General features: G+C 34.1%; 2 protein-coding genes across 2 annotated transcripts; one reads left to right on the forward strand and one right to left on the reverse strand.

The window, feature by feature from the left end:
- Positions 1-241: 241 nt before the first annotated feature.
- Positions 242-15,244, reverse strand: LOC106798243 (uncharacterized). The gene is made up of 4 exons (XM_014774225.1): positions 15,068-15,244; positions 14,762-14,977; positions 999-1,041; positions 242-258 (listed from the first exon to the last, which is right to left on the reverse strand). The coding sequence occupies exons 1-4, from the start codon at positions 15,242-15,244 to the stop codon at positions 242-244; spliced, it is 453 nt and encodes a 150-aa protein (XP_014629711.1).
- Positions 15,245-16,546: 1,302 nt separating this feature from the next.
- Positions 16,547-20,897, forward strand: LOC106798244 (uncharacterized). Its single transcript, XM_041013939.1, has 5 exons — positions 16,547-17,852; positions 17,967-18,558; positions 18,629-19,243; positions 20,217-20,339; positions 20,806-20,897. The coding sequence occupies exons 1-5, from the start codon at positions 16,572-16,574 to the stop codon at positions 20,895-20,897; spliced, it is 2,703 nt and encodes a 900-aa protein (XP_040869873.1). The 5' UTR covers positions 16,547-16,571.
- Positions 20,898-25,440: the final 4,543 nt, after the last annotated feature.

Here is a 25,440-nt window from a genome sequence, read left to right on the forward strand (position 1 = left end):
AAATACCTGATTGAATGGTCAATAATATAGTATATAATAATAAAAAAACGGGGAAAAACATACATCAGAATCAACAATCACCATTTTGGCTTGTTCAGACTTTTCAGGGATCCCAATGAACCAAAGATCAGGGATCCTTACAAAAAGCTTAAGAGTTTCCCTTGATCCATCTATCAACTTAATCTTATTAGGAACACGTGCCATAACTTTATATAAAATTGGTTGCTCGTAAATCTATGATCTAGGCAATCGCAAACCCTGAACAACAACACCAAGAAAAATAGAACATCAGTTAAAAACCAAGCATATAGTCAAACGGAAAAAAAAAAATTACCACCTCAACCACGGGAAACCAAAGTTAACAATCTGTGACCAAAAAAACAAAGAAGAAAACACACATAAGACCGCAAGAAACTTTGGAAAGGCAATCATGCATATGAATCAGTAAAAATAAACACCTGACATGTGAGTAAACAGAGTTAACAAAAGAGGCGGCAAACATATAAGAATGCATTAACCCGAAACTTAACAAAGCATACAAAAAACAGTCATCCCCAAGTTAAGGCTCAACTTCTCTCAGCCAAACCCAAACATGGGTACAAAAGTATAACTTTGATTTCTCACACCCAAAACGAACAACCGAGAAAAGGAAAACTGTAAAACAAATGTAACTCATTAAAAAACAAAAAACGAAAGTTACAAAAACACTAAAAAAAGTTCTAAAATCAGGGGGATAAGGTAAGACAGACATGCACAACATAAACATTACCTTTTTTTCTCACAGCCAAGCCCAACAACAAAGCAAAACCAAATTGGAAAACAAACTTCTCAACCAAAGAAAAGTTGTACAATCACAGTCATGCACAACAGAAAAGTTAGAAAACAAAGCACCAAAGTCAGAAAAACACCCAAAAAGAGTTCTAAAATCACCCAGAAAAGGTAACACACATATAAACTGAAAATAAACCGAACGCAAAGACATTCAGCAAAAAAATTACCTTTTCTTCTCACAGCCAAGCCGAGCAACGGAGCAAAACCAAACTAGAAAACAAAAAACAAACTGAAGGCAAAGACATTTAGCAAAAAAACATAACACAACCATACTCAGTATACTAAAAAGCTCACACCTTGAAATCCAAAAGCAAGCAAAGAGAAAAGAAACAATTTTGCTTTCCAACTCGAAAATGAAACAAACCAAAATGACACTACAACGGCCAACGGGATTCTACAAAACACCCAAACCACGTGCCCAACCAAAGAGTGCAAGCTGGCTTAAGCATTAGACACATGGCAGAATAGTTGCTTTTTGAGGAAAAAAGAAACACGTAAAGCACACACGTGTTGCTATTGAAGAAGAAACCAAATGACAATAAAATGACCATAAACCCAGCAAAAGGGACACGTGACAATTTTCTAAGCAAGGGCACAATAATATTTTTCCTATACTTATCTTTTATAATATAGGATATCGATTACTTGGGTTTCTTCAAAAAAATTTTACTTGAGTGGTCTATTGACCAGTTCAATCCATAAAGCCTATATTTTAAAGGGTAAATAGCCAGTTTTGTTCCTCAATGTGTAATTTGCTGAAAAATACACCTCTGAAAGATGAAAATATAAAATTTAGTCCCTGAAAATATAAAAAGTGCGACAAATATATTTTGCCGTTAACTTCCGTCTATCACCGTTAATAAAGTCGCCTACATGACACAGAAGGACAAATTTGTCACTGAAATGATTGTCAACGTGGATTGCTAGTATAGAGGCATATTTGTCATAATATTTTTTTGACTTTTTGTCTTTCGACTCCGCTGACAAATGCATTCCTGAAAGATGAAAATATAAAATTTAGTCTCTGAAAGTATAAAAAGTATGATAAATATATTTGAACATTAATAATAGATTGTAACTTATTATTATTATTATTATTATTATTATTATTATTATTATTATTATTATAATTTACTGCTATTCGTTTAGTACTTATGTAATATATCTTTGAATTTCCTTTTAATATATATATATTATTATTTTGATTTCCTCGACAAACCTTAATCTTTAGTGTTAAAAATTTTTTATCTTATATTTTATAATTTTATCAAATTTCTACTAAATTTCTCACTTTTGATCTTTAAAATTATTCTATATCTCAATTCCAACTTAAGTACTCTATTTAGATTGAAATTAATATGTCAAGTGTTTCGAGTAGAAAAAACACAACGATCTGCATGACCAAATTTATTTATTTATTTATTTATTAAAAATAATATAATAAACTATTTTTTTTAAAAAAAAGTTTCAGAAAATTTAAACTAGATAGAACTAAAGTGAAATTATAAGTCTTGTTTCTTAATCAATAAAATGTATATATATACCTCAAATATGAAAGAATCTCGTGAATAAACTTTATGTGCTTCCACTCGATATAACACTTATTATACATAATATGAATGAAATGAAAAAAGTTACTAACAAATAAAAAACCCAAATAAATTTAAATAAAAAATACAATAATGCTCAAATTAATACAAATGTTAACTTAAAAAAAAATAGTACAAAGATTTATTACTTGTGGAACGTAGAGTTGTATCTCTCGCTGATTTAAAGGCTGTAGCGACATTGCATTCCATTTGACATATTCTGGAAGAGCACATAATAAAGATTAATAATTAATTGAAGAAACAAAAAATTTCAAGAAATAAAAGACTTTTATTTTTTAAATGATAACTCAATTGATTAAATTTTGTGAGACTTTTTTTTTTAAAATTCCACTTTAGTTTTATCTAGTTTAAATTTTGTGAGCCTTTTTTTTAAAAAAATAGTAGATTAATTTTTTTTCTCTAAAATAAATAAATTTAGTCTCGCAGTCGATTGTGTCTTTTCTACTCAAAACTCTTGACATATTATTTTTAATTTAAATATAAGGTTATTTAAGTTGAAATTGAGATATGGAATAATTTTAAAGATTAAAAATGAAAAATTTAGTAGAAATTTGATAAAATTATAACATATAAGATAAAACAAATTTAACTGTAAAGATTAAAGTTTGACAAGGAAATCAAAATAATATAAATATATATATTAAAAGGAAATTTAAAAAATATATTACATAAGTACTAAACAAACATAGGCATTAAATTATAAACACATAATAATAATAATAATAATAATAATAATAATAATAATAATAATAATAATTAGTCATAATCTATTATTAACATTTGGATATATTTGTCACACTTTTATACTTTCGAAGACTAAATTTTGTATTGTCATTTTTCAGGGATATTTATGTCAGCGGAGTGAAAAGATGAAAAGTTAAAAAAATATTATGACAAATATACCCCTATGCTGACAACCCACGTTGGTGATAATTTCAGTGACAAATTTGTTCTTCTGTGTCACGTATGCGATTTTATTAACGATGATGGACGAAAGTTAACTACAAGATATATTTGTCGCACTTGTTAAGGCACTAAATTTTGTATTTTTATCTTTCAAGAACGCATTTATCAGTGAATTACACATTGAAGAACAAAAGTGACTATTTACCCTATTTTAAATAATTACAAAGGCTTCAAAGCAAAATTCATCGAAGCCTGATCAGTCATTCTCTCCGACTCCAGAGACACAAGGGTCAAAGAAGAGGAAGAAGTTGGGTGATTTGTTGAACAGGTTGGCTAAGAGTAGAGGGCAAATGCAGGTGTTTGAAATGGGTTCACATGCAAATTTATGTTGTTGGCGTTTGATCAATGGTGTAATCTGGTGCCCACTGTTTTTCTGTTGCGCGGTTTGGATTTTTCATTAAAAAAAGTGATAGGTAGATTCTTTGAACTTTGAACCAATTTAACAAAAGAAATTATAGATAGAATGAGAAAGATATGTTAATAAAATATTAATGTGTTGCAGAGAGAAGTTTATATATTTCCTCTTTTATCTAGTGACTTGCATACGCTCCTGTATGTTAATAAAATATAATACTTTCACTAATTATCTTCCTTGAGCTAATTTGTTAATTAGACGTTGACAAATTAAAGGGGCTTAATTTTCCACCCTTTTTCGTTTATTCTGGTAAAGAAAATTAATAGAAGAGAGGGACGCCATTAAATTGAAATCCTTCCTCTAGAGAAATTATTAGAGCAACGTGGTAAATCTTAAATTAGGATTTTAGATTACTTTTTTGTGAATTTCACATTATCACATAAGATTAGAATTAAAAATCTCTTAAGATCTTTTTCATTTTTTTTCTTTAATGATAGATTTCATTTTTGGATTTTAGATAATTTTTTTAGGTTTCACATGAATTTCACTTCTAAATATTTTATTTAAATATTTAATAAATTAAATATAATTAATTTATTTTAATAAATCATGGAAGATAAAATTTATAAATATTAAGAAATAGGAAAATGAGCATAAATTTAATTTTTATTTGTGGCTAGTTTCACAAATAAAAAAATGAACAAATTAAAATACAAATTACAAATAAAAAAATGCAAGTCAAACATGATTCCTAAAAATACAAATTAAAAGATAGTTACAACAAATTAAAATTACCAAACAAATTAATACTAGATTCTTAGCTTACGCCTAATTATTTTACAAAAGGTTTGATAGTCTTCGAGTTAAGTTTCAGACATTGTAGATGTGTCCTTTATTAGAATGTCGTAATACTCATTTTCCAATTCTATCTCCGTTAAGGCTACTAGTTTGGTGTTGAGAATATTTATTTCCCTTATTGCTTCCTCCACGCCAATCAAGTCCCAAGGATTGTAGATGTTCCTATTCCTTTTCTCTTGCTCTTCTTTTTGCCCTATTGGATGGACAATTGGAGACGGTGTGTCAACTTCAACATTTTCAATCGGTGTTTCTAGATTAGATGATGATGAATATGCCTCAGATGCATAATTCTTCATCCTTTTAGAGCAATTTTCAGTAAACTGTTGTAACCATTTTGGTTGATCTTTCAAAAGTCATCAAACATGTTCCAAACTAAAATCGCTTCCTTCGTCTTCCTTCCAAATGACATATGTATTAAGCATCACATCATTATCCAAGCAACTGCTTTTCTTCAATGATATCGCTTGGTTGAAATGACCCTTGAACTTTTGCACGCTCAGATTAATTTTTTGCCATCGTGATTTCAGTTGATTTACTACTTTTTCGCGTAGTTCCCCTCGAAAGTTGTTGTAATTTGTTGTTACTCTCATCCAAAAACGGTCTCTTGCTTGACCATCACCAATAATAAGATATGTTGAAACATTATGCCATAAACCAATAAGATGTGTATCCTCTTCAATAGAAAAAAAAAAGTTTGCGGCTTTTTTTTTAGAATACTCTCCTCGTTCCAATGTGATGTTTTTAATTTGAGTAGAAAATTTGGAAATTGCGTTTCAACGTCATCATTTGAAGGAGTTTGTGGACCACTAGAACTATTGGGAGAGTTACGAAACATGGAAGAATTGTTTTGTGGCATTGAAGGAAAACTTTCAGAACTTTGAGAATTTTCAGTGGAAGGAGTCTGATTATTTTGCATAAAATTCATTGGTGGTAGTGGTGGCGAGTAGGAAAAAATGGTGGAGGATTTTGAAAATTTTCACTAGAAGGAATTTCATTATTTTGCATAAAATTCATTGGTAGTGGTGGTGGCAAGTAGGGAAAAAATGAAGCATAATTTTGTTCGAATGAGAAAGTTGATAATTTTGCAAAAAATTGTAATAAGCTTGCACATTATACTGATTTGTATCCATTAAAAATGAAACTAAAATAAGAGATTGAGAAATAAATGATGATAAGGAGAAATGGTGTGTAAAATATGAACATGTGTTTAATTTATAGGTTACAAAATATTTATTTATTTTTTTTTAAAAAATAGTAACAACAATTTTTTTAACATTGAGTGGTCCAACATTCATAGTTTTTTTCCTCCAATGTTCATTTTAATTTTTTATTTTTTATTTTTTCTCTCCTGGGCTATTCCACTTCCCCTCTCCCTTTCCTCTTTTTTCTCTTCTTTTTTCCATCTCTCTCCCCGACCGTTCCACTTCCCCTTCCTCTTTTTTTCTCTTCCTCTATCGCTGACCCTTTCACTTCCCTTCTTCTCTTCCTCTTTTTTTTTTCTTCCTCTCCCACATACCCTCTTCCTATCTCCCTTTTCTCTTTTTCCTCTCCCCCCACACGACTATTCCTCTCCCCTTTCCTCTTTTTTCTCTTCCCCTCTCTAGGGTCTTCCCCTCTTCACGATGCGACAGTGCCGCCAAATCGACACAACTTCGTTGACACGAATACGCATCTTCGTCGGCACGACGACGCACCTTCGTTGGTGCAATGATGGCATGCATTTGTTCAAGTATTTTTCTTCCTTTGCATCTTTTCTTGTTGCTTCCCTCCCAAATCCACTAAGCTACTTTTGGGATGTTAAGGGATCTTGTGCAAGATCCATTGTGCCACGATAAAGATCCTAACTCTATATTGTTAGATCTTCACAAAAATGAATCTTGAGTGCAAGAACCCACTCCAAGATCCTACACTAAAGTTGCTCTTAGTGGTTCAAGACAATCATGTCTTTTAAGATCCCACTCAATATTTATGTGACACATAGATAACTTAAAATTTTATATTGATTAAGATCCTTAAATTAAGGGATAACACAATTAATTTTTGTTAAATAGTTATTGAATATATCTTTAATTTAATGAATATATTTTTTATTGTTCACATGTCACACGATTATTGATCATGATCATAGATGACGTGTTGGTCTATTATCACCTAGTAATTTTTTTTTTCCAACTAATATCACTAAGCTATTAGGAAAAGGCTTAAGCCATAAAAATGTTTTCATCAAATCAAATCATCAAAATAAATCGTGTTTAATTCTCTGTAAAATTTCATTGAATCAACAATAATCATGTATTATGAGTAAGATTAGTTTCTAATCATGTAAATTGAAAGACATTCATGATCTCTAACTATAGAACCATAAAAAAAACATCATTAAAATATTTTTTTATGAAATTAAACTAAATAAATGATTTTAATAGCTTCAGCTATTAACATCAATCAATTGTCAATAATCTTTAAAATCAAATAAAATTACATGAAAATATTATTAAATTAAATAAGTTTAAGTTTATTCATGTCATGCTTCCATATCGCTTGGCATGCAGCGGTCAAATCATTGCCCCTAAAACAAAGCTTCTCTGTCCTTTCATTAAGACGCAAAAATTCGAATTAAGATTATTTTTTTTTGGTCAATATAGAAATGGAGAAATTTTTTCCCCAAAAATACCTAAATAACATTTAAGAATATGTTTTGCTATATAACACGTGAATTTGGTAGTTTCTTCAATTCATGGACTGGATATATATTGGGTCCCAATTAGATGTAACAACTGCAAATTGATGTTGGGAGTTGCTACGTGCACCCAGCATTATTGTTGGGGCACCCAGCAAATAGTGAAGTGGCAAAAATGCCCTTATGAGAAAACCATTTTCGGAAGAACCTTTTTTCGAAATCATTCTGGAAGAGTCTTTTTCCGGAAACTTTCCGGAAGAACCTTCTTCCAGAAGAAGAATTAGTGATTCCGGAAGTACTCAGAAACTCTTTCTGGAAGAACGTCATCCGGAATGTTTCCGGAAGAAGCTTCTTCCGGAAGATATCCTTTTACTTCCGGAAGAAGGATCTTTCGGAAATTTTCTTTTTTAAAAAAATGATTTTGTAATAATTTACTTTTAATGAATAAACTAAATTATAAAATAATTAATATTATTATACATAAATAATTAAATAATTAGTGAACGTAATTATGACTAATATTTATAATTTGTTTTTTACGCGCATGTAATTGTAAATATTAATTTGTGTGACAATTTAGTATAATTTAAACCATAAAAATTAATTAATTCGTATATTTTATTAAAAATATAAAATTTTTATTTTGATAACATTTAATTTCTATTACAAAAGTTAATATATAATAAAATAATGATTATTACTTTATAACAATGTCAAGAAAAATAATTTTCATTTTATAATAATAAGTAAAAATAAAATAATATTTAATGCATATGTAATGACGATTTTACCCTTGTGTAATTTTCTTTAAATTTACTGCGCTGCACGCTTCCATTTCTTACTTTTCTTACTGCGCCTTCTTCCTTCTCTGCTTTCTTTCGTTTTCTTGTTGTTGCTTTCTGTGGTCCCTGTTGCTTTCCATTGGTGGTCCCGTGAAGTATTTGAAGATTTGGTGGTCCCCGTGAAGCAGGTGTTCCGTATTTGAAGTTTTGTTAGTCGCTGCTCTTCCTATTTCGTCGGAGGTACGCATTTATGGGTATTTTTTGCGTTTTCCGACTAGTTTTTAGAGAAGAAAAACTGTAAAAAGCTGTATCCAAAAGAAATTTTAGGCACAGCAGGAAGAAGTTCTGGAATGAGAATGTTAGTGCTTCCGGAAGTTACTAAGGCCCATTCTGGAAGAAGTACTTCCTGAAGTGTTTTCCGGAAGTACTTCTTCCGGAATGTTACATTATTAACAAATTTTTTTATTTCTGTTTTAAATGTATATATATATATATATATATATATATATGTATATATATATATATATATGTATATATATATATATATATATTGTGGATTATTGGTTTAATTAGGTATAATGATTTGGTATAATATTAAATGATTTAGGTAACTTAATTGTATTTTGTTGTAGTAGAAAAATGTTTTATTAGTTGTTTATTATAGTGATAAGTTCAGTTTAAGTAAATAATGTAGTTATAAATTTAGAATATATTTGTATTAGTTGTTAGTATGTTTGTTAGTTAATAAGTAGTCAATTTATGGATGTGGTTATATGATAATTTGAATATACTTGTGTATGATGCATATGTGCTGTTAATATGTTTGTTATTTAATGTGTAGTAAATTTTTGGATGTGGTTATATGATAATTTGAATGTACTTGTGTATGATGCATATGTCCTTAAGATGGATGAAGATCAATGGAGGTATGACTATGCGATGTCACAAGAAGTTCTTATGGATTATGATTATGATAATCAAGAAGAATGTGGGGTGAATGAACCACATGTAGATTGTTCAAATCCTTTTAATACGTCTCAGGTAATCATACATAATTTGAGTCATTTGGTTGAATTGATGTTTTGTATGAAAATTAATATGTCAGGGTTGCATTATAGGTATTCGCTACTCGAGATGATGTTTTGCAATGGGCTCGAACAGTTGCCCATGAAAATGGATTTGTTGCAGTGATTATGAGGTCTGACACAGAGACCGGTAGCAGAGGAAGAAGTTCATTTGTCTTAATTGGGTGTGAAAGGAGTGGTACGTACAAGTGTAAAAATAAAGAATTCGTTAGAAAAGACACTGGGAGTAGGAAATGTGGTTGTCCCTTCAGGCTTCGTGGGAAACCAGTGCATGGAGGGAAAGGTTGGATGGTGAAGTTGATCTGTGGGATTCAAAATCATGAATTGGCCAAGTCCTTAGTTGGACATCCATACGTCGGGCGATTGACTAAGGAAGAAAAGAAAATTATTGCTGATATGATAAAGTTGATGGTGAAACCGAAAAACATCTTGGTAACGTTGAAGGAACACAATTCCAACAGTTGCACCACGATAAAGCAAATTTACAATGCAAGAAGTGCATATCATTCTTCAATAAGAGGAGCCGATACCGAAATGCAGCATCTGATGAAACTTCTCGAACGTGATCAATACATTCATTGGCATAGATTGAAGGATGAAGTTGTGGTGCGTGATCTGTTTTGGTGTCACCCAAATGCAGTAAAGTTATGCAATGCATGTCATCTGGTGTTTTTTATAGACAGTACCTACAAAACAAACAGGTACAGACTCCCACTACTTGACTTTGTTGGAGTGACACCAACAACGATGACATTCTCTGCTGGGTTTGCATATCTGGAGGCTGAGCGTGTTAATAATATTGTATGGGCTTTGGAACGATTTCGAGGCCTATTTTTAAGAAACGATCGCCTCCCTTTTGTTATTGTCACTGACAGAGACCTAGCACTGATGAATGCAGTGAAAACTATGTTCCCCGAGTCTACTAATTTGTTGTGCAGGTTTCATATCGATAAGAATGTGAAGGCGAAGTGCAAATCTTTAATCGGTGAAAAAAATGCGTAGGACTATGTAATGGATAACTGGGGTACTTTGGTTGATTGTCCGTCCGAACACCAGTTCCATGAGTCACATCAGAAGTTTCAAGTTACTTGTTCACCTTGGCCGATGTTCATTGACTATGTTAACGACACATGGATTATCCCCCACAAGGAAAAATTTATTACAGCATGGGCGAATAAGGTCATGTACCTAGGCAACACAACAACAAACAGGTATTAAGAACTAATTTTATTTGTTAGTAAGGATTAGTAATAAATGGTATTTAATTGTTGCATATTTTCATGTTTGTTGTGTATTTTAAATGTAGGGTTGAATCAGCTCATTGGGCTCTCAAAAGAGTACTACAAAATAGCGTTGGAGACCTATGTAGTGTTTGGGATGCCATGAACAACATGATCACGCTGCAACACGTCAAAATTAAAGCATCCTTTGAAACCAGTACGTATGTGGTTGGACATGTATATAAAAAAACCTTATACAAGAGGCTTCTTGGGATGGTTTCAAGGGATGCTTTAAATCAGATTGCTTTTAAGGTTGACCGTCTACGTTATCTCGACAACAATCTCTCTTCTTGTGGTTGTGTGATGAGAAGCACGCACGGTCTTCCTTATGCATGTGAGCTTTCTACTTATACTGCTGGCAGCATCCCATTGGAGTCGGTCCATCTTTTCTGGATGAGACTTTGCTTTTCAGACCAAGGGTTATGTGAGACGGAAGTCAGTATCAAGGAAGAGATAGAGATCATATCTAAAAGGTTTGATGAACTTGATGTGGCTGGCAAAGTAACTCTGAAGAGTAAACTTTGAGAAATTGCATACCCTGATCATAACTCTATGTGCCCTCCTCCGTCAAAGGTCAACACTAAAGGTGCACCGAAGAAACCGATGAAAAGAAGTCAAAGATCCACAAAGTGTGATCCATCTTACTGGGAGTATGTTGATGCTTTTCATTCTGTTCAAAGCAGCAACTCTCCAGTGAAACGAAGTGCATCATGTTCTGAACCGCCTCAGCCAACAAGGATCATCCCGATATTGGATCAATTTGCGCCATTCATTCAAGGTTTCATTCGTGACGTTGTGGATGTGAAAGCGGACGGTAACTGTGGATATCGGTCCATTGCCGCTTTATTAGGTATGGGGGAAGATTCGTGGCCGTTAGTGCGTATTGAATTGATTAAAGAACTTGGCAGGTGGTCGCATGAGTACATGAACCTCTTCGGTGGCACAGAGAGATTTGAACAATTAAAGTTGTCCCTACTTGTTGATGGGTTTTCAAAGGTATGTTTTTAGGTTAATTTTTTTAATAAAAATCTTTAAATTACTTACATGTGTATGTTTGGTTCATTCAGGTTAGTGTGGACAAGTGGATGGATATAACGGACATGGGATATGTGATTGCTTCACGGTATAACATAATCCTTGTATCGTTGTCCCAACAACAAAGCATGACATTTTTTCCTCTTAGAAGTCAACCACCACCTGATTCTTTTGGCCACTGCATGATATGTGTCGATCATGTGTTTGGAAATTATTTTGTTCAGGTACATTGAATATAGTTACTATAACAATTATGCAATGACTTCGCTGGTTCGTTTGACACGGTCACTGCATGATATAATTTTTGTTCATGTACAACAGGTTTATTTGAAAGACCATTGTCTGTTACCGCCTCCAGCGTTGTTGTGGTCAAGCAATTGTTATTCTCAGGCAAAGCAGTGGACAATTCCATATATTAGTATAATGCAGCAATACACAAGCTTGATGTCATTCAAAACACACTATGTCGACCTAAATGATGACTAAACATGCATTGTTTACGTAATTGTATTCATTATGCGATATAATTTGTTGTAACTCGTTACTAACCAATTAATATTATTAAGTACTCGTTTGGTTAAGCAAGAAAATTGTTGGTCCAACAAAAATCATTTACGCGTGCAGCATACATCATTGTCATAATTGACAACACATAATGACATGCATGCGTATTACAGTTTGAGCGCGACAACACATTGGCTGACTTGACTATACATTCTGAAGGAAACATAATCACGAAACATGTTCACGCGTGTCTATTTTTTTGTAAACAAAGTTAAGCAATCGCTCGGTCACAACCATCTATATATATGGCAGACACGACTAATAAATCACACATTATCTTGCTTTCAAATAGTCTCCCAATTGATACACAAAGTATGACATTTTTAGGAGAAACTAGCAGTCAGACGATTGTCAACTCAAGGTTGGCTTTCATTTTTCCAAATGGATCAATTATTCACAATGATAATGGCATTTACTTCCAAACTTCAACTCCGGTGCCCATTCGAGTACCAAATAGCTGTGATTTCGCAAGCCTAAAAACCAGAATACACAATACCCTTCAGTTATCCGACAAACAATTTTTGGATGAAATTCACTACCGGAAACCATTCACCGATACAGGTAACCAAATTCGCTTTCAGTGTATGAAATTGATAAATGATGACGATGTCAACACAATGTTAATGTGTAATGATCAATTTTCTTGTGTTGGTCCGATTGAGTTATTATGCACCGTTGGAAGAACACCAGATGGAATAATAAACTTACTTGAACGCACTATGCCCCGTACTCATGACGCGATCCTGTATTACAACGGGAAATGGAACATGCCACCGCAGAACAAATTTGTTGGATGCGCGTTCATACGAAAAAATCCTAAGAAATTTCAAATTCCTTCAACATGTACCATCGATGAACTGAAGAATTTAATAAAGCAAGTTGCACCTAAAGGGATTCCCCCTCTTGGAATTCACGAATCACAAACGGTAAGACGATTATTTTTCCACCAACCAGCTCGCTTTGAGTATTCAGATACGCTTATAAAATATGAAATAAATGAGTTGATGACCAACAAAGAACTGCTGAAGGTGTTAGTACAATCTAACTACTGGAAAAAATATGGACCAATAGAAATTTTAGCTGTATTTACTAAATATGTTGTGAAAATTGAAGACGAGGTCACTGGGACGTAGCTAAACAACTAAATGTGATGTTTATTTTTTTTCTTTTTCGTTGATGTAACATTTATCTGTTTACGGCGTGTTTAATTCTCAAAATAAAGTTGAATGTGTTGTTTCAATGGTCCAAAAAATTAATTGTTAGAAGGGTCAGATTACTATTTTTTTTGGATTTTCAGGCTTTGTTTTTAGGTGTTATTTGACGGAACCGGGGAACAGGGATATTTTTTTTGGGTTCTTTGACGTTCAAAAATGAGAAATGGTCACCCTCCATTGTCTCACGGAACTGGCACACCCACGCAAAAAAATCCCAAACATGGGTACTTGAACATGAAAAAGGGTCGATTTCCTATTTTTTTGGATTTTCAGGCTTTGTTTTTAGGTGTTATTTGACGGAACCGGGGAACGGGACTATTGTTTTTGGGTTCTTTGACGTTTAAACATGAGAAATGGCCACCCTCCATTGTCTCACGACACTGGCACACCCACGCAAAAAATTCCCAAACATGGGTACTTGAACATGAAAAAGGGTCGATTTCCTATTTTTTTGGATTTTCAGGCTTTGTTTTTAGGTGTTATTTGATGGAACCGGGGAACGGGACTATTTTTTTTGGGTTCTTTGACGTTCAAAAATGAGAAATGGCTGCCCTACATTGTCTCACGGCACTGGCACACCCACGCAAAAAAAATCCCAAGCATGGGTACTTGAACATGAAAAAGGGTCGATTTCCTATTTTTTTGGATTTTCAGGCTTTATTTTTAGGTGTTATTTGACGGAACCGGGGAACGGGACTATTTTTTTTAGGTTCTTTGACGTCCAAACATGAGAAATGGCCGTCCTCCATTGTCTCACAGCACTGGCACACCCGCGCAAAAAAACCCCAAACATGGGTACTTGAACATGAATTTTTTTTTAAAGCCATCCTTGTAGTATCTTATATGGCGATTTCATTGTCATGTAATTTTTTTTTAAATATTTTGTTTTTGGTACGACCTTATATATTAATAGTGTAAATTATGATCGAATCATAATTTATTATATATGATAATTACTTTAAAAATCTTACTAACACATAATTATGAATTATGAATTATGAATGATTTAAAAAACATTTATTTTTTATGTAATTCTTACAAACAAAACTCATGATTTTATGTTCACTTTTTTTAAAAATAAATTTAAAACACTCGTAAACTTCGCTTAAGGACCACAATCAGAATAATAATCTATATTATAAAATTATAAACTGTGCAAAACACGTCAACTATATTAAACAAAAAATTGTAATAATTACTAATATTCATGTCAACTACAACACAAAAAATAAATACAATGATCAATGGTCCGTGCGGCGTCTCTGACGAGCCCTGACAGTCCCATCAGAACTGGGTCCCCCTCTCGCGATCGTCAGACAGTCCTGCATAATGTCATATAACTTTGTGCCTGCAGTGACTATCCTAAGGTTGAGCACACGCTCCAACCTCTATGCAATCGCCTCATATCCCTCGTAATCATCCTGTCAAAGTCATTAAAAACATTTATTATGAAATTTAAAATAAATAACAACTCATAAAACATTAAACGCGCAAAGAATCTTACCACATGTGGAGGGGGGTCAAATGCTACTGGAACCTGGGGGTTGGGCAGCTGTATGTAGTCCTCAAGGTCAGTAGCTGGTGCATCTCTCGGTTGGTCACCTGCCTGGGTCGGTATCATGAATGGGTGTGATATGCGGAAAAACCACTCCATGTAATCCGCAGATACCTGCCCAGGCACTAGACAAAGCTGACCCGCAGGTAGTAAGTGCTCCGCAAACTGCATCCACATGTCATCTATCTGATCGTGTGGCAATCGTGCACTAACAGGCGGTGGAGGGATGCTCTGAATGTAACCAAACTAGCGTACCACCCTCTCCGGTCGAGCTGTGACCACCATAGGACCCCATCTCAGCTGACCCTGGAAAGATGAAATCTCTTGAAAGGCCCTAACCCCGCGATGCTCCGTGTACGGCAACCAGGACACATTTGTGATGGTCAAACCATCACAGCGTGCCCTGTAAGGTGCTCCTATGATTCCCTTCATGTGCGCCTTCGACGTCAACCACCGAGAAGCACGTGGGGACGTCTCCTGGTATGTATCGTCTGTCACGCACTGGTGCAGACTAGGGAAGTGCTCATAGATCCAGCACTACACAATAATTGAGGTTAACATAACATAAAAACATGTTTAAATCATAATCGAACGTAACATATTAAAAAACGAGTGAATAGGCAATTTAGTCCCTGAGATTGTATCCACTTTGCATATTAGTCCCTGACTTAAATTTTAATTCATAATAGTCCCTAACTTTACCTCCGTTATGCAAATAAGTCCCTGCTGTTAAAATCTAATTTCCTCCGTTAGTCAAATGTCTATTTGGCAAACGTAAGCATCCAATGTGGCAGGTTTGAGTCCAAGTCAGCAATATTATGTGGCAAGGCAAGGACTGAATTGAAAAATTAGGTTAAAAAGAAATAAAAAATGAAGTAAATCCATTTTCCCTTTCACTGTCTTACTGCTGTAGGGTTTTTTAACTGTTTGCGGTTTGCTCTTCCCTCCCCTGCATTCTCGTGATTGAGGGTTCGCGCTTTTTGTCAGGTTGGTGGTTTCATTCAATTCGTTTGCATTGTTTTGGTGGTTTGATTTGGGGTTTTATATGTTCGAGGGGTTTCATCTGCATTGTCTTCGCGCTTCGTAGGGAGGTTTATGATCCTTTATTATTTTTGTTTATGATGGTCTGTTTTTATAGATGACAATGTTTTTGGTTTTTTATTGTGTCTTCGCGCTTTTTGACAATGTCAATGTCTTCGCGCTTTTTGAGGTAGGTTTTTTTATTTCCTAATATCTGACCATGTTTGCGATTTCTGATTGTGTAGAATGAATGACAATATAACTTTAGTATTGCACCATGGAGGAAGATTCACTCCACGTGCCAGTGATGGAAAGGTTGAATATATAGGCGGAGAATTTGACGTTTGGGAGGATATATCTGCAGATTGCCTGAATGCATTTATCTTATATGATCTGGTGAAAGCTTGTAAGAAGTATAGTAATATAGGAGAATGTTTTTGGTTGATTGATAAGGACTTAGATTTTAATCATGGGTTAAGGAGTTGTACAACTGATGGAGATATATTACACTTAGTTAGGGATGCTTTTGAAAATGAGAATGAGATAAATGTTTATTTTCATCATGAAGTAGATCCAATTTTAGAAGAAGTCCCACAGATGTTGTACTTGGAATGTGATCCAATTTGAAAAGCTGTTGAGAATGAGGATGATTTAGATGATGTACCTGTTGCTGGCCATGAGGAAGGTAAGTTTTAATTCATCTGTACTTGGTCCGACATGGTTACCATAATTAATTAATATGATTAATTTTTACTTTATCACCATTGATGCAGATGTTGGTGCTGGAGAGCAGAGAGATGCTGGTGAGCAGATGGATGCTGGTAAGCAGAGGGATGGTGGTGAGCAGAGGGATGGTGGTGAGCAGAGGGATACTGATGCTGGTGAGCAAAGAGATGGTAGTGAGCAGAGGGATACTGATGCTGGTGAGCAAAGAGATGGTAGTGAGCAGAGGGATGCTGAAGTTGGTGAGGAGAGAGATACTGATGGTGAAGAGAGAGATGTTGCTGATAGTGAGGAGGAAAAGGAAGTTGACAGTGATGAGACAGATGCTGAGTGGTTTATAAATTTCTCTTGTATGTTGAATGAAGTTGAAGCTGAAGTTGAGACAGATGGTTATCATTCAGAGGAGCTTAATATCCCCATTAGTAGTGATGATGAAGATGAGGATGTTGAAGTTTATCCTCAATATAGTCAAAGTAGTGGAGTTGGTGAACAGAAGTTGGAATTAGGGATGGAGTTTGGTACTCTAGATGAATTTAAATCTGCCTTGAGGGAGTATAGCATATTGATGGGCAGGGAGTTCAAGTGGAAGAAGAATGATAAACAGAGGGCTAGAGCAAAATGCAAGAAGGCATTTTGTGATTGGGAAATCTACTGTGCAAAGAATGAAGTTAGAAACTCTTTTCAGATAAAGACATTTAAGCATAACCATAATTGCTGCAGAGAAGTGAACAACAAACAAGCAAATAGACAGTGGGTGGTCAGTAAACTTGAGGGCAAACTCAGAATGCATCCAACCCTTAAATGTGTTGAAGCTTTGGAATATTTCAAGCAAGAGTTTGGAGTGCACATTGAAGTTACAAAGATGTGGAGAGCCATGAAAGAAGCAAAGCAATTAGTGGAAGGGAATGAGAGGAAACAATATGCCAAAGTATTTGATTATGCACATGAATTGTTGAGGAGCAATCCTGGATCAACAGTTAAGATCAACACAGTGCCAAGTCCAGAAGGTCCACCACAATTTCAGAGGCTATATATTTGTCTTGCTGGCTGTAAGAAGGGGTTTGTTGCTGGATGTAGACCATTCATAGGTCTAGATGGATGTTTCCTAAAGAGTGCATTTGGAGGAAACTTGCTCTCTGCTGTTGGGCTTGATGGCAATAACCACATCTATGTTATTGCTTATGCTGTTGTGGACATTGAGAACAAAGACAATTGGAAATGGTTTTTAACTTTGTTGCATGAAGATCTTGGGGATTACATACAGAATGGGTGGAATTTCATGTCAGACATGCAAAAGGTATGACATGGTGTGATTTGCAATTGTTATCATAAGTTAGGTATTTAATTGAAGTTAATGACATAAGTTAGGGACTAGTCCATAAGTATTTACTACTTTGCTGCAATTTTTCAGGGACTTATTCCAGCTTTACAGGAAGTCATGCCTGGTGCACCTCATAGATTTTGTGTCTTGCATCTTTGGAAAAATTTTACAAAGCAATGGAAAAGCAAGGAACTTAAAGGAATTGTGTGGCAATGTGCAAAATCCACTACTGTTGCTGAGTTTGAAGGCCATATGGCCCATTTGAAGACAATCAACTGCCAGGCTTGGGAGTATTTGAATAAATGGCCCAAACAAGCATGGACAAAAGCCCACTTCAGTACAATACCCAAGGTGGACAATATATGCAACAGCACTTGTGAGGTATTCAATTCCAGAATTCTGCAGTATAGATGCAAGCCTATTATCACAATGCTTGAAGAAATTAGAAGTTATATCATGAGAACCATGGCTGCCCACAAGGTTAAACTTTCTGGAAAACCTGGACCATTATGTCCAGTGCAGTATAAAAGACTAGAAAAAGAATTCCATTTTGCTAATCAATGGACTCCCATTTGGTGTGGTGATAACATGGGCCTGAGATATGAGGTCCACATGTGGGGGAATAAGGTTGAGGTCAATTTAGGTGAATGGACATGCACTTGTGGAGTATGGCAACTAACAGGTTGTGTTCTTTATAGTTTTTTTTTTCATTCCTAACCTACTTGTGTGCTGATTTTACAACTTTGATGTAGGGATGCCATGCCGACATGCCATTGCAACAATAACTCACAAAGGAGGGAAGCCTGAGGACATGTGTCATGAGTGGCTGTCAATAGAAGCTTATAATAAGACATACCAGCATTTTATTGAACCAGTCCAAGGACCACAATATTGGGCCCAGACACAGTATACACACCCTGTTCCACCACATAAAAGGGTCCAAAGAGGAAGGCCAAAGAAAAATAGAAGGAGATCTGTAGATGAGGACAATGTCACAGGACATAAGCTAAAGAGGAAATTGGCTGAGTTTACATGTGGAAGGTGTGGCCAAACCAATCATAACATTAGAAGCTGTAAAAATATTGGAGTTCATGTTAGGCCAAAGAAATATGTTGCACCATCAACTTCAAATGAGGATGACCACCTATTATCTCAAGATGAACAAGCTTTGAATGAGGCTGAAGAAGCTGCTGCTCATGTTCAACAAGATCCGGTGGAGATTAATTTATCTCAGCCTCATTTGTCACAAGATAGTGACATGGAGTTGATGGTAAATATTTGTCACAACAAAGTAGTTTTATCTCAACCTAATTTGTTGCAGCACTCCATTTTTATATATTACAATTATTCATGTTTGGCATTTACATGTAGGTCCCTGCAACTATTGTTCCACCAATAGCAAGGAATAAGCTAACCATAACAAGAGCCAAACAAAGGAAGGTTGCTAATAAAGATGATGCAGAAAACTGAAGAAGCATTTTTTGTTGCATTTTGAAGGTTGCTGAGTTTGAAGGTTGCTGATGAAGAAAACTGAAGAAGCATTTTTTGTTGCATTTTTATATTAGGATGTGTAGTTGTATATTTTGAAAACTTCACTGGCATGTGAAATGATGTAAACATTATGGCCTACTGAACAATTGCTTCTAACTACCATGCTTTGGGATGTCAAATATTATGTGAAATTGATCTAAAGTCATGTTTCTTCTCTTTCTTTTATAAATTATACACTGTGTTGGATTTGGAGTTGGAGTAGTACAATCCATCCCAACATACATTATGAGCTGCTTCTTATTACCTAATTCTCTTTCTTTTATTAAATTATATTTAATAAACTACAAATTTCAGCAACAAATTTCACCAACAAATTATATTTAATTGAAATGGATAATTGACAGTAGCAACAAAAGCTGCTATTACACTACAAAAGCTACTTCCTATTACAAATTCTTCAGCAAAACAACAATTGACAGTAGCAACAAAAGTTGCTATTACACTACAAAAGCTACTTCCTACTACAAATTCTTCAGCAAAACAACAATTACAATATCAAAAGCTGCTATTACACATTTTACCTAAAATACATTCCCCCTAAAACTAACATTACAATTAAAAATGAAAAACCTAAAAACACAATGTTTGTTAAATTTCTCATTTTCTTCTGCAAAGCTTCAATTTGTAGCCTCAAATCAGCCACTACCATTGTTTCTCTTGAGACAGAAGACGAATTAGAAAGTTGGTTTTCTTCTTCAACCCATTGAAAAAATTGACAGTTATCTGGGTCTGTTTGGGGTAATGCACAAGTATAGAATAACCTTCCTGGGTTCCTCCTTGTTCTTGCAGTTCGAATAGCTGCACGTCTTCCATGGTGGCATTGCCGAATGAAACTACCAGAAAATGCACAACAACTGCCACTTGCAGACATGGACAAATCAAGTGAACAAGCAGCAGGGACTGAGCCTCAGAGTAGAAGAAGAAGAAGCAACTCAGTGTGGGAAGAAGAAGAAGAAGCAACTCAGCGTGGGAAGAAGAAGAAGAAGAAGAAGAAGCAACCAGCAGCTTCGTAAACCCTAATTTTTTTGGGGAAGAAGAAGCAACCTTGCATGTGAGAGAGAATTTATAGATGCAGACCTCAGTGCCACGTTGGACAATCTACGTGGCACTGAATTGCCACCTATACACCTCACTAACGCAGTCACCTGAGAATTTAACGACAGGGACTATTTTGCAAAACTTATGTAAAGTTAGGGACTATTATGAATTAAAATTTAAGTCAGGGACTAATATGCAAAGTGGTTACAATCTCAGGGACTAAATTGCCTATTCACTCATTAAAAAACACAAAATTTACCTGAAGTAGCGTCAAGTACCCCGCAAGCTGTCGGGTGGTGGTCCTACAAGCCTCATCTAACTGGTCATACATATGAACCAGCGCGGCAACTCCCCAAGCGTAGCCACCACTCTGAGCGAGGTCCCGAAAAGCGTCAAGGTGAACCACATGCACGTATGTTGCACTCTTATTAGCAAAAAGAGTGTAACCGACAAGGTGCAGCAGATAAGTGAGAGCTGCGACAATTCACTGCCGGGCCTGACATCTCGTCTCATAAATGTCTCGAACCCATCCTAGTCGTACATATGCCCCACGTGTGAGTGTTGTCTCGGCTCTGGCCTCCTCGACAGACACCTCGAGCAACTCTGTCAGCAAAAATATGGCCTCCTCCGTAGAAAGAGCTTGGAAACTGTGCAAGGCGCCAGTGATGGGCAAATGAAGGAGTGACGACACATCATCCAATGTGATCATCAGCTTTCCTACAGGAAGGTGGAAGGTGCTAGTCTCACCGTGCCACCTCTCCACGAATGCGGATATCAGTCCAGGATCGCCAGTAATAACTGAACAATCGATCAGTGGACTTAATCCTGTGGCAGCCACCAGGCCTTCAATCTCAGGCACTGGCCTCCCAATCAGTGCCACCTTCCTCCCATGTGACACTAACTTCAAATCAGGACGTTCCTGATTTGAAGTACAAATTATACAATTATTAAAATAAATTAATGACAAACAAATAAATCAACAATGATAAATAATTAACAAATTAAAATACCTGTCCACTCCAAACAGCATGTGCAACATGCTCGGCAAATGATGTGAGCACTGACGGGTCACGTGGCCCACCAGGGAATCCCTCAGCAGCATCATCAGCATCTGACCCCTCACCATCGTCAGCACTCTGTATGTCCGCACGCATCTCAGGTGCCTCCGCAGCCAGCTCAGGGACATCGTCAGTCATGTCAGCAACATCCTCAGCCATATCATGTCCCTCCGCAGTCATTTGATGAGCCCGTAGCCTACGGGCTGAGGCAGTAGGCCTATGCCTCTCGGGAACATCAGCAGCATCCTGGTCATCAGGTCTATCTCTGCCTACAAGTCTACCTATGGCACGACCTAAACCTCGTGTTCTAGCCATGATCTGCAAATCATGTCGAACACGTATTTTTTTCGGTCAAAATATACGCAACTTTCTTTATAAAAATAAAACAAGTTTATTTATAAACAAATAAAACTAATTTAAATCAAATTATTTGAAAACATACACAACATAATTTTTTTAAAAAAATAAAACAACTTCATTTATAAAAAAAACACAACTAATGTAAAAAAATTAATTAGTAAACATCCACAACTTAGTTTTAAAAAAAACAACTTCATTTATAAAAAAACACAACTAATGTAAAAATAATTAATTAGTAAACATCCACAATTTAATTTAAAAAAAAAATAAACAACTTCATTTAAAAAAACACACAACTAATGTAAAATTAATTAATTCAAAAATATCTGCAACTTAATTTAAAAAAAAAAAATAAACAACTTCATTTATAAAAAAAACACAACTAATGTAAAAACAATTAATTAGTAAACATCCACAACTTTTTAAAAAAAAAAATACTTCCTTTATAATAAAATATAATTTATATCATTTATAAAAAAAATTAGTATTTTTAAAAAATTTCCAAAACACTCACAACTTTATTTATAAAAATAAACAACTTCATTTATAAACAACAAACACTAATTTTAAAAAAAAACAATAAACAAAAACAAACACAACTACTTTTATAAAAAAAATAAATAATTTACAAATTAATATTTAGTAAAAATACATAATTTAAATTAATAAAAAAAACATGACATCAAAAACCTAAACCTCATTTTTCATAAAATCTCAAAAACAAAATAACCAAAAAAAATATATAATAATTCATTTTTAAAAAAAAACAAAACAATTTTTGTTTTAAAAAAAAAATTGACTTTCCGAAAGAAGTGGTTCTTCCGGAATTGTTCCGGAAGAACCACTTCTTCTGGAAGGTTCTTCTGAAAATTTGAAAGGTCATCTGGAATAACCCTTCTTCCGGAATTCTTCCAGAAGAACTACTCCTTCCGAAAAGTATCCGGAAGAGGTGTTCCGGGAGACTTCCGGAAGACGTTTGGTTACTTCCGGAAGAACACTTCTTCCGGGAATTTTCCGGAACAGGTTCTTCCGGAACTTCCGGAAGAACCCCTAACGGGTCTTTCGGAAGCCTCCGCCGTGAGCCATTTTATCCATTTTTTCCGGCGTACTCTCGTCTTCTACCCTCTCGTCTTCTACCCTAAGGTTACTATCCTAAGGTAACTATCGTAAGGTTCCATTGCTACAACAATGCTGCATATTACAAGCAAAGGGTAGGGAGACTAACCTGTTCGCGGAGAAGAAGACAACCTTGGGCGCGCCTCGCGGAGAAGCAGGTTCACGGAAGAGAAGAAAAAGTTGTTCGAAGAAAGTGTTTCTTCCGGGAGGTAATTCACGCTTTTTATAATTTTATCTTAAAGGGTAAAATGACTCATTCATAAAAATTGCTGGGTGCACCAACAATATTGTTGGGTGCACCTAACATTTCCCATTGATGTTTTCCAACTACTCCTTCCCCAGTCCATTGAACAATGCGTCCATAGGCTAAATCAGTGTAAGGGTCATGAGAGGGACGGAGGCAAACTTGGACTAGAGAGGAACCTATTATAAAAAATACAATATATATGTGAAGCATTCTTGATTTTTTTTTTCTATCGATGGTTTTGTATATGAGACACTAATTACTTAGAGTTTTATCCCAAACTTTTATTTCTTTATCATTAATTACTTGGCTTCTTCAAAAAAATTTACTTGAGTAGTCTATTGACCCGTTCAATCCATAAAGCCTACATTTTAAATGAATCAAACAAGTTAGACCCATGAAATAAATAGATTTCTTTTAAGTTTATATTTGACTTGCTAAATTCATAAATAAATGGATCAATCCACATATCAAAATAATGATTTAAAAAATAAAAAAAATGTATAAAATTAAAAAAAATCCGTTCATTTTATAAACTAAAATCTATCATATTAAAATATACCATTTATAATGATATTCAACACTAAATATTAAAGTGTTAAGACTTAAAATTTACTAACATTTATAAATGTCTTAACAATACTAGTTACAAGATAACTTGGGAGTTCCCGGATAAAGCCCACTAAATTTATGAGTTTAACCACCTAACTCAACAACTCAATACAATTATGTAGACTTTAAAAAAGATATCCATTATCCAAAAAATTTATAAGTTTAACATACTGATAAAAAATCTAGATCCATATATCAACTCCTAGCCTTATTGCAAACAAGCACAATAATCACGTTGCATTTTGTAAAACCTTGTGCAAAAGTTATTGATATCCAGAAAATTTTCAAATAGATCGATAAAAAAATACATACACAAAACAAAATTGGAGAACATATATATACTGAAGTGCACAATAGTTATACATTATCATTCTTCATAAATTATCATATATAAGAATAATTTAACTTTTATAATAATTATTTTGAAAATTAAATCCAACTATTAATTGACCGAATAAAGATATATATACTAATAGTATGTAATCATTAAATTCAATAAATTTTAGCGGGAAAAGAAATCTAGAATTTATTCAAATAATTCTTAAATCACACAACTGTAAAATAAGATTTCAATGACATAAGATTAACTTTAAATTCTAATACCTTGGATTGGAAGAAGATGCTACCAAACATGAGGTGGGACAAGTCCTTGATTTAGGACCCTAAAAATAGTAGTTTACTATGACTATTTTTTTATTTCTATTTTTTCGTGATACTATCCTTCAATTAATAGATTGTCTCATTAATATATTAATTTTCGTCAAATTTAAAATCAATTATCCATTAATTTTAATTAAATAAATTATCTCTTAATATATTATTTTTTACCAAATATAAAATCAATTAGTCATTATTTTTAATTAATAAATTGTCTCTTCGTGTATAATTATATCATTCTCACTAAATTTTGCCTATGTTCTTGAATTAATTAATAAGGCCCCATTTCAAAAGTTACTCTAAGCCTAAAAATATATTGTGCCAGTCAAGAGAGAAAAGAGGTGGGAACGATTTGAAGAACAATGAAGACCGGGTGTGAAGAATAAGGTTATAGGTTTTTTTAATAAAAAAAAAAAAGTATTTAGGCAATAAAAATATTAAAACCGAAATCTAATAACTTGGGAACTGCTTGGACATCTAACATTTTTGTTAGTACAGCCATCAGTTTTTCAAAATATCAAAAATGTTCTTATGGGTATTTTCGGTTATAAATAATATAGTAGGTTTTTTATTTTTGCAGTGCCTTTTTTTTTTCGTAAAATCGTACTCTCTTAATGTAATTTGTTTCCGTTAGCATCCTTTTTTAAGTATTTGTTGTCTTCGGTAGTGTACATGCGTTGTTTACGAACATACAGTGAAGTTCGGTGGTTTTTCATCGCCGGAGAAGAAGAGGTGCATATTTTTTTCAAAACATACGAATTGACAATCCGTATGATTCATACAGACTGTTAATTCATATGAACCATATAGATTGTTAATCCGTATGTTTTGAATTTTTTTAAAAAATTATAATTTATTTAATTTTTTTTAAAAAAATTAGTATTTATTTAGAATGTTTTTAAAAAATTGTAATTTAGTTAGAATTTTT

The sequence above is a fragment of the Glycine max genome, chromosome 3, assembly GCF_000004515.6.
Source record: "Glycine max cultivar Williams 82 chromosome 3, Glycine_max_v4.0, whole genome shotgun sequence".
Lineage (NCBI taxonomy): Eukaryota > Viridiplantae > Streptophyta > Magnoliopsida > Fabales > Fabaceae > Glycine > Glycine max.